This window comes from Alligator sinensis, unplaced genomic scaffold (assembly GCF_000455745.1).
Source record: "Alligator sinensis unplaced genomic scaffold, ASM45574v1 scaffold267_1, whole genome shotgun sequence".
In the NCBI taxonomy this organism is placed as follows: Eukaryota; Metazoa; Chordata; order Crocodylia; family Alligatoridae; genus Alligator; species Alligator sinensis.
Window position 1 is genome coordinate 1,365,763 of NW_005842100.1, and position 10,780 is coordinate 1,376,542.

Here is a 10,780-nt window from a genome sequence, read left to right on the forward strand (position 1 = left end):
GAGCAAGTCTCATATCAAATCCTGGACCAGTGACAGTTTTAAGGGTTGATATCTTGTGTGAACCATCAAAACTAGTAGCAAATGTTATATGCCTTCTGAAAGCCAGGATATTACAAATATTAATAATATATATTAGTTTACTAACATGATTTAAGAACTGCCTGCTTTGTACTCAAAGTGATTGGTATAAAAATTACATTAAGTTGCAACCAGAAATTCAGACAACATTTCAACAAGGGATGATTGCATTCAGGCATTTTTCCCATTTTACCGTGCAGTTAAAGGTTACAGAAGGGCCTCTACATGTATTAAACATCTGGTATTTTGGTGTGGGGCCAGGATGTTTGATCAGTATGGCCAGACACCATAGTCTCATGGAATATCTCACCCAGCCCCCTGGTGCTCAAAGGTCTAGGATTCTCTAATTTATACAATGTACAATGTTGTCTGGGCAGACATGGTGATAAATATGTTCTGTTTAAAAGCAGATACTTCTCAAATCATAACTTACAGATGCTCAAAGGCTTTCATGTGGGTTAGACAAATCAGAGCCATAGAGCCTGATTCTATAGCCAGGGAGTACAGGAAGCAACAGCAGGAGAACACTATTGAAAGCCTGGATACACTTATGGCTTTAATGAATTGGTCATCAAATATAACAACACACATATGCAGTTTTTACCTTGCTTTGTAGTTTTTCCCTTCCACTACTGCCCGTATATCTAGCAAAGTGGAAATTGTTTTTAGTTTATTTTATTAAATGGACCCACATGGTATCCACAGCTGCTAAAAGATAGCTAAGGATACACTGATAAATACTGCTTACATATTTAGTAACAGGAGTAGTAATTTGAGGCCGATTTTCCTGGGAACACCAACTATAGCTGGTACATTGTTCCATCAGAGGTGTAACAAGAATATTTTTTTGTAGAGTGAGGGGCATGCCCTAGCAATTTAGAGCCCAATTCTGGCTCATGTGTTGGGAATGGCTGGGAGGGGGCAGAGAGTGCAAGAGAAAATGTCAGCCGATCTATGTATGCTGTAAGGGTACTGGAACGTTTCCCATAGTCTTTTGACATTGATTTTCATGGCTCTGCATGTTAATCTGGATGTGACCAAGGTTCATGCATCTGCCAAATACTGTCCATGTTTTTAACCCATATATGGCTTTCTCTTCTGGTATTGTTATGGCTGCCACATGCCACTTAATGGGTCTTGAATTCAGCAAAGACTTTCTAATTATTTATTTACCAGACAAAACATAGACTATTATAATTCTATAAAGAATAAGCACTCTTCAGTAGGAACTGCATGTTCCAAATAGTCTATCCAACATATATCACCCCAAATTACAATATACATGATAATTGTCTCCACGTCGTATCCTAATTGTGATTCTTAAAAGTAAAAAGTAATCACACACGGCCAGTAACACAGTACAGCTGATCAATATATAAGGAAAGAGAATTTTTACAACCAATATGTATTTTGTTGTGTTTTCTCACATATGTGGTGTTTTGAAACCATTACTAATAACATTTAGAAGTTTTACAGTGCTTTTAACTGTGGACTTCTTTAAGGACAAAATATCATATAAAGATTGGATCAAATTATACCATGAATTCAACCGTATGGCATGGGGCATAAAACAAGGTAGAGTTTGGCCAATTCATTTACATAACATCTTTGCATCAACTAGTATTGTCCCTGCTCAGAGAAGAGACAGAAAGGTTAAATGATGCAGGAACAGAATCCAGGCATTCTGTAATCCAGTGGTTTGCAACTTTTTTTCACTTGCGGACACCTAAAATATTTCAAATGGAGGTGCAGACCCCTCTGAATTGTAACTGTGGGTATTCACATACTTTTCATTGATCATAGTTATCTTTCACAGTCTGTGGAACCCCAGGGGTCCATGGACCAAAGGTTGAAAACCACTACTGTAATCAATTCCTTTAAGGATCCAAGGTCCTCCAGTGAACATCACCTGATACCTACCCAAGAAACAAAGCTAGCATTTCATTCTTTGATTTAATTAAAAGATTAAAAACGAATATGAGACCACTCCCTTTTGGGTACTCATTGATACAGGCTCTTACACCATTATTGTGCTAATAGGGCAGAAACTATCCCTCTACCATTCAATCATTTTATCCCATAAATCTTAAATGCATGGTGCAGAAAAACCAGGGATAGGAATAGGGATAGGGGTAGGGCCAGAATATGGGGCCCCTCCTTGCCATGGATGCATCCATCTCACTGAACCATGCTCCTTCTAGTGTATTCTCCTTCCTCTGGCCACACACACATCTTCTCCCCTTGGCTACCAAGTGACCAGTTTCAAAATGAAAACACTCTGTGCAATGCCTAGCCTATTGTCAAACTTTCTGTGATCAGAGTTGTGGGACTGACACAGCATTATGCAGGTACCCAGGCAATTGTATTCTGCCCCAGGACCTACAGAGACATAGTGTAGCCTTCTTAGCATGTTCAGAAAAGAAAGGCAGGGTAAGTGTAGTAATGCAAATGGAAATAGAATCCAGAATAGAATCCTGTGGTAGGTGACAAAAATTACACTTGTGCAACTACCTATGTGCCATTTAGGCATGTCAAGGTAAAACAGGATATAGCCCTAGTTCAGTGGTCTCCAATCTTTTTATGGTGAAGATCACTTTTTGGAAGTAAGGGGCACCCCAGGATCTACTGCACCTCCCCTGCCCCGCCCCATGCACCCCTGAACCGCAGAGTGTCCCAGACCCAGCCAGACCCAATCCCACTTCTGTGCTGCAGCTTCACTGAGCCACGCCTGCCTGGCAGCCGGATGAACATAGCGCCTGGCGGCTGGGTCTGGGACTCTCCACGGTCCAGGGCCGCGTGAAGGTGGTTCCCACCACTGAGTGCAGCCCGGTGCCTGTGCCCCCCTCACCTGTGCTCCGGGAGGAGGCTACTGCTGCTGCTGTCTGCCCGCTGTGCCTAGAGCACAGGTGTGGGGGACACAGGCCCCTGAAGCCTCCGCCGGGATGCGCCCAGCAGCAGGAGCACCCCCATGCATCCCTGGATGACCAAACCTTCTCAGACCCAGCCATGTCAGGGCTACCCCCACGTGAGTCCCCGCTACTGACCTGAGCTGTGCCCACGTGGCCAGCTGCAGCGGGACTCAAGATGCAGTAGCAGCTGCCTCTGCTGCCTCCACCCCCGCAGAGATGGGGAGGAAGCCTCTCTCGCACTCCTGGAGGAGCCCCCCGGGCTCCAATCCTCCCACCACCTGGCTGGGCTGGGGCCCTACTTACCTTCCCTTGCTCCTGGCTGGGCCTCACGGTCAGTCACTCACCACGAGGGCCTTGATCTGGCCCCTGCCCTTTCCCTCCCCCACAGATTGACCTGCTGGGGCTGAGGTCAGCAGGTATGCACATGCGCACGCATCTAGCTGTCCCCCCCAGCCCAGGATCGACCCAAAGAGGCTCTGGGATCTACCTGTCGATTAGGATCTCTGGGTTGGTAACCATTGCCCTAGTTGTAGCCATCTGATACAACCTCATGAGAGCTTCCTCCATAATAAATATCTGGTGCTGTGCTGTGAAGGACATTAGGTAAAAAAAAAATATACATCACTGAATTTAATCAGAACAGTCATGCAAACGTTTCAGAACAGTTACATAATAATTAGGAATAGAACCAATGCACAACAAATCTACCCCAAACCCATCTTTCCTATAGATGGTGGAGGTAGCTATGCCTATCATTAAGATGCCATTGCATTTCCCATTAGTAGACGCTGTTTTTCAGTTGTTTGTAATTTGTAAATTTAAAAGATTCTGACTGAAATTTTCCATGCTGTATGTATGCCTCGTGATGAATATATTTGGAAATTTTCAGCTGAAACAGTCTGGGCCCCGCTGTGCCTAGAGCACAGGTGTGGGGGACACAGGCCCCTGAAGCCTCCGCCGGGATGCGCCCAGCAGCAGGAGCACCCCCATGCATCCCGGGATGACCAAACCTTCTCAGACCCAGCCATGTCAGGGCTACCCCCACGTGAGTCCCCGCTACTGACCTGAGCTGTGCCCACGTGGCCAGCTGCAGCGGGACTCAAGATGCAGTAGCAGCTGCCTCTGCTGCCTCCACCCCCGCAGAGATGGGGAGGAAGCCTCTCTCGCACTCCTGGAGGAGCCCCCCGGGCTCCAATCCTCCCACCACCTGGCTGGGCTGGGGCCCTACTTACCTTCCCTTGCTCCTGGCTGGGCCTCACGGTCAGTCACTCACCACGAGGGCCTTGATCTGGCCCCTGCCCTTTCCCTCCCCCACAGATTGACCTGCTGGGGCTGAGGTCAGCAGGTATGCACATGCGCACGCATCTAGCTGTCCCCCCCAGCCCAGGATCGACCCAAAGAGGCTCTGGGATCTACCTGTCGATTAGGATCTCTGGGTTGGTAACCATTGCCCTAGTTGTAGCCATCTGATACAACCTCATGAGAGCTTCCTCCATAATAAATATCTGGTGCTGTGCTGTGAAGGACATTAGGTAAAAAAAAAATATACATCACTGAATTTAATCAGAACAGTCATGCAAACGTTTCAGAACAGTTACATAATAATTAGGAATAGAACCAATGCACAACAAATCTACCCCAAACCCATCTTTCCTATAGATGGTGGAGGTAGCTATGCCTATCATTAAGATGCCATTGCATTTCCCATTAGTAGACGCTGTTTTTCAGTTGTTTGTAATTTGTAAATTTAAAAGATTCTGACTGAAATTTTCCATGCTGTATGTATGCCTCGTGATGAATATATTTGGAAATTTTCAGCTGAAACAGTCTGGGCATTTCCAAGAACAAGGAAAGGGAAAAATGCATTGTTTTGTTTAAAAAAATAATAATTCTTTCAATCTTTTCATAGGATGTTCTAGCATCTCCATGCTTTGTAAAAAGAGAGCTGAAATTTAGCAGGGGTTGCCCTGCAATCAGGGATATGACTGTGCCATTCTTGTGAAAATTTGCCCACTGTAACTAAGTTATAAGCCTCTAAGAAATCAGTTTGCACATGCTCAGTAAAGACTTGTTAGAGTTTGGAAGATAAATCCTCCAAAGGGTCCATCTACACTGAGTGACCTCCAGTCCACTGCAGGTCCTATGTGATAACTGGAGTGTCCATGAAATGCCTCCATGGACTCATTGAGCATGCTTCATCCTTTGAATGCAGGGGATGTGCAGGACTGCAACTACTCCTCCAGGCTGTCTACGGGCACAGGAACTGACAGCAAGGAAACTCTCTCTCCAGTACTCCCTGACATCCAGGCTGTACAAAGAAAGAAATAAAAAGGGAAGAGATGCCAGAGGCAAGAGCCAAGGGGGAAGAGAACAGAGGGACAGACTGGAGGGAGCAGGACTGTGTAGTGAGGAAGGTGGCTGTTCAAGGACTCCTACCTCACATACTCAGCCCCCCTGAGCTCCCCCATAATCCCCTGATTACAGGAAAAGAACAGATAGTCCCATGGGTTTGGATAGTATGCAGCAAATAATGCACAGCAGCCTACCCTGAATAGTGAGAATATAAATCAATACTGAATAGCCACCCACTCACTGAATTAAGCAAGGGTTCTGTGGAAACTGGTGGATGATCATGTAATTAAAAGCTCTGCACCAGTCCCTTCTTGGTCCTCAGTGTACAGAGGATGGCAGAACATGGAAGGATACACGTGTGGACAGTCAATAGCAAGCTAAGGAGGCCCTGAGTTAAGAAAGCTGAAAAGTTTCAACGGTACACAGCCAATTTCCCACACACACATGGTCCGTAGCTATCCTGAAATCAGTTCAGCAGGATGAAAAACCAACGCAGAGGTCCTACTCTGCTGTGCCTATGCCTCATGACTCACAAATCTGCTCTGTCTCCTAACTTGGGTCATTCTCCATACAAAAGCCATGCTGTCAACAAACCAATTTATCTGTGTTAGAAATAAGACCTTATTTATTAAAATGACAAAACTTTAAAAATCCAATTTACTTTTCACTATTAGTGTTCTGCATTTCTCTGTGTAAGGAGTGTGACAATCAGTGAAGGCAGTTCCCCCTCCCCCCTTTTTAAACATAAATATTTAAAAGAGACTGTTCCACTTTCAGGTTCTTGGGAATAATGTTTGCATTTTCAGCATGGAGTTGGGGGGAAGCTGATTTGTTTTAAAGCAAGGTTTTTCACTGATTTTTTTTTAAATTATGCAAGTGTTTCTATTGATTTAAGGTTTCACAAAAGTTTGTTTTTTAAGAAATGCAAATCTGGAATCATGTTGCCATTGGTAGCACCATCATACCTAAGCACTGCACTGTGCATTTCTACTTGGAAAAGTAAATAGGTTGTAAACATCTATATTGATAGGTGCAAAATGCTTGTGTTTTATGTTGTGCTGCAGCTTGCCATCAATTCTCAGAATAATAAAACTTGTCAGAAGAGCAGGGAAAGAAAAATAGTATTGCCTGCCCCCTGCTGGCCAGGAGGAAGAAAAGAAACCCTGGCTCAGGACTGAACCAAGAAAAAAAATCTACACTTGCAGCTCCTGCTATCTTAAGCTTGCCTGTGATAGAAAGAAAGAGAGAAACAGACAGACAGAAGATCCAGACCATGCAGAGAGAAAGATCTGTACTGTGGACAAAGGCTGAGATGGAGGGAGACTGGGTGAAACTGCTTGGGAGAGTGGACAGCAAGAACCACAGTTAATATGCTGGGCTGCAAAGAAAGGACTACATGACAGAGGGAGGACTCCAAATCTGCAGAGGCTCCTAATATGTTTTCTTTTCGAAGAAGCAAATTATATTCTGTTTTGGATGCATCAGGCTGAGTATTAGGCTTTCAGCTGCATTCCTTCCATGATTAAAGCCACACCTCCTTTTTGCTCATGTTACCAAAACACGCACAATATCAGCACAGTACCCTAATTTGTATGTAATTCCAGATAAAAATACACTAAGATGGGGATAAAGTTGAAAAGACCTCTCAGCAGTGTAGAGTAAATTACCAGGAGTACAGTGTTTCTTTGCATGAGCATCTTGAAACATCTACTTTGATGATGTATCACACACAAGACTTAGTGGTGTTTAGTGGGAATGTACTGCTCCTGGGCTGTGCACCTGAGAACGCAGCATGTTGAGCCAGGGCACAGCATCCCCAGCTGGTGGGGGGTCCAGAGGATCAGCCTACAAGCCCAGAGCTGCTCTGACTTGGCTCAGCATGTTATAGAGGGGCAGGATGGGACACAAGGTTGCTACACTATGGGGCTAGCCAGCAGGCAGCCCCCGCACTGCAGCAACCTCATGCCCTAGCCAGCCTTAGTCACTATCTACATGTGCGTTGCAGCACATGTAACTCTGCTGTAGGATAGTACTTGTCCCGGACAATTAATTTACTGTATCCTAATACAAGTGCACAGGTAGATGGTGTAGCTAATTAGTCAGCTCCACAGTAAAGTGCACATGTAGATGCACTTAGTGTGTCTTAAAGGTATATGACTGGAATGGATGTCTTCATTAGGCATTTGTGGGGCATGTCTACATGCATGTCCAACTGCACAGCACTTGTTTTAGCACAAGTACTAAATGACTGTGCAGTGACTGCCGTTACTGTGAGTCCCAGTGGCACACAGCTCCTTTCCGACCCTACTGCACAGTAGCTTGTTGCTACTGCTCAGTAGCATTGGCATCACAGTTTGTGCCCACAGATGCTACATAGCATCCCATGTAGACATGCCAACAGATTACAATACATGAGCAAAGCTTTGTTCTGCTATTGTACATGTGCAAGAGGGTAAGTGAAGAAAACACCCACAAAATGTCAATGTATACACTACCTCACACATTTTCTATATCATCTCTTCCTTCTTCCGCTTACAGGCACTTTTACTTTAACTGTCATGAGATGTACAGGGTATACCCAGCCAGTATTAAGTAAGGAAATCTTGTTTGGAGAACAGGGTGCCCCAATGTACCATGTAGTGGGTATTAATTTCACTGTTTCATACAACGCACAACAACAATTTATGTAGTAACTGTAGTAACTAGTACACACATTTAAATAATTGTTTCCAACAACAAACTAAATATACAGTCTGCGTAATGGCTTTACTTGCAGGTCACTTTATGGACATGTTTTGATGCAAAACAGAAAGAAGGAAAATAAAAACACAATAGCAAACAGAGTACCCATAAACTATTAAAAGTGAACCAAATACTACTCCCCCTGAAGTCCACAAGAATCTTGCTACTGACTTTAATTGAAGTAACACTGAGTTGCTTACAAACAATGGAGTTAACTGTCCTCTTACACTAGTATCATTCCATTAACTTTAATGGAGTTATTTCTAGTTTACAGCAAATTGAGATCAGAATCATGGGTTCAGTTTGCCAAACCTGCCAGTTTCTCCTCTGTTGTTTATTACTGCCCTATACCCTGGAGAAAATGCAAAGCTCATGTTGTGTATGAAAGGGTTTTTTTCAATCATACAAGAATCTTTAGCAAAAACATTGTGTAGTTGAACTTTTTGTTAGCCTCCCAAATTTAGCTCACAAAAATTGGGAAGGCAAAATATTCAGATAACTTGGACAGGGCTGGTTACTGGGAATGTGATGTTGCTTCCAAGGGGCAGGTTTGCAATCTGTTGCAGTACAGCTTCAAATATTTACATACCATTGAGTTGTTGTTTAAAAAAAAAAAAAAGATTAGCAATGCCACTAGTATGACAGGAAGCAAACACCTAGGTTAAAGAGTGACCTTGGGACTCCTGCTTCCTAGCTTCTGGTTGTTTAACAATTTGCACTGAAGTCGTGACAGGAATGGTGCCTGACACCGCTCTCTGTGCATCCCCTGCTGGCCATACTATTCAAGCCACTTCAATGATGGCATAAATGCTGGTGACAAGTAAGACTGGAGGGTGAGCCAGGAAAAAGAAGGAAAAAGTTGAAGGAAAACCCTGAATCTCTCCTGCCCTAACCTCCTTTTACTGCATTCTCCTTTTCTGTGTGAATTGATCTCGGTGAGAAATTGAGGGTCCAAGTATAAGGTGAGGTAGGAAAATGCAAAAAAGTCATTCTTATTTAACTTCAGGTCCCATTAACTTCAGGACAATGGTAAATAGCTCTAAGAACAGCCAAAATGCAGATATTTTACACACACTCAATGATGAAGGTTCAGACAAAAACCATTATGTCAGAACCTGAGTGTAGCCTAATTAATATAAATGCTGTATTTCTATATGCAAGAGTAATGTTACTACAACATAAATTACAAAAATACTCCTATAAATAAGTTTATTCTACATAACAATAAACAATAAAATGTTGCATACAATCTGCCTTTAAAAACCATCTATGTTTTGATTTTCACACTCTCTTCCTATTTTGTTGAGCTTTTATTGCCTCAGCTAGAGAAAGTCAATTCAGAAGAGGCCTTTCTCTCCAGCCAAATCTGATTAAAGTTCCTTGAACATGTTTTAAAATTAGTCATTTTTCAATTATTTGTGTTTAAAAAGTAGTTCTGCCTGTGGGCTTAATAGGTCTGCTTATGGGAAGGGGTGCACTTTTGAAATACAATTCAGAAAAGGCATACTTTTAAATATCAGTAGGTTTCTATGTAAGCAATGAGCATTCCTTACTCTGAAAGTATGAACCAGCCAAAGCAGCAAACTCCAAAAATCATGAATCGGAGTGAGCATGTGCAGAGATGTTCATCTCTGGTTTCTCTGCAGCCGGCCTCCAAATGAGCTCATAAAATGAAAGTATATATAATGCAACTCTACAACTTGGCTGAACCTCTCTCATTTTCACTGCGGACACAAAGATATACAGTTGCAAAGCCATGTCCATTATGAAAGCCACCTCATTGGCAGGTTTCTCTCTCTCTCTCCCTCTCTCTTACTGTTGCTTCTGCGTCTGGGTATGTGCTGAGTGTGCAGACAACCAAAACAAAAAGATAAATGAAACACAACCTGCCTGTGGCTGGGACGCTGTCTTGCTTTTGTATCCCATCTACTGCAGATCAACCAGCCTACTTCCAAATGAAGATGCATGTTGGGGAAAGCATCCCCTTCTTTGTGCCATCCATCCCTAAGGCAATCCCCACATCTCATACCACCCCTTTCCTAATGCATTTCAGTGAGGTGGGGGGAGAAAAATAAAGACTAGGAGTAACACACTTAGGTTGCATGTTATTCCAGACATGGTACAAGGTGCCAGCAAGCACGACTCAGTTATTAAAAGAGCAACTTCAGGGCTGGCTTTAGGACTTGAGCCAGCCCTGCCCGGCTGAGCCAGGCACTGGGCTGCAATCAATGGGGCTGCGTGGCAGGCCGGGCGTTATTTGCAGGTGTCAGCAAAGCTGAGGCCACCGCAGGCAGCTCCAGCAGGGCAGGGCAGAGGGAAGAACCTGCTAAGAGGCAGAAGGGGGATGGGGCTCAGCAGGGCAAGGGCTGGGGGGTGGGGAGGTTGCGAATGGTGGGAACAGGTGGGAAACCACCAAAAAAACCCCAAAAAACAACCCCCAATCCACCCTACTGTATTTTTTTTTCTCTTCTCCCTCCCCCCCACGAGGGCTTGGGGCATAAGAAACACCCTGCACATCTGGACACGTGTGGCGCGGGGGCCCTTACCACTCGGCCCGAGAAGCGCTCGAGGGCCCGCTTGACCTTGCCGTACGTGCCCTTGCCCAGCGTCTCCTGCAGCTCGTAGCGGTGCTTCAGGTTGTGCTTGTGGTGGTGCCGCTTCACGCCCTGCTGCTTGCGGGGTGCGGGGGCCTCGCCCGC

At 44.4% G+C, this 10,780-nt stretch overlaps 1 protein-coding gene across 6 annotated transcripts in view; it reads right to left on the bottom strand.

The window, feature by feature from the left end:
• The window catches only part of NUAK1 (NUAK family kinase 1), a 65,206-nt gene that overhangs the window by 53,752 nt on the left and 674 nt on the right, over positions 1-10,780 (bottom strand). For 2 of the 6 annotated variants that reach the window (XM_025204876.1, XM_025204874.1), the window contains exon 1: positions 3,475-3,521. The exons of 1 other annotated variant lie outside the window; for it this stretch is intronic. In XM_025204876.1, the coding sequence (XP_025060661.1) occupies positions 3,475-3,506 (32 nt within the window). In that variant the 5' untranslated portion in view covers positions 3,507-3,521. Of the gene's footprint in view, positions 1-3,474; positions 3,552-9,634; positions 9,694-10,627; positions 10,734-10,780 lie in introns of those variants that run through there. 3 more of the 6 variants (XM_025204877.1, XM_025204875.1, XM_025204879.1) reach the window with 3 other exon arrangements.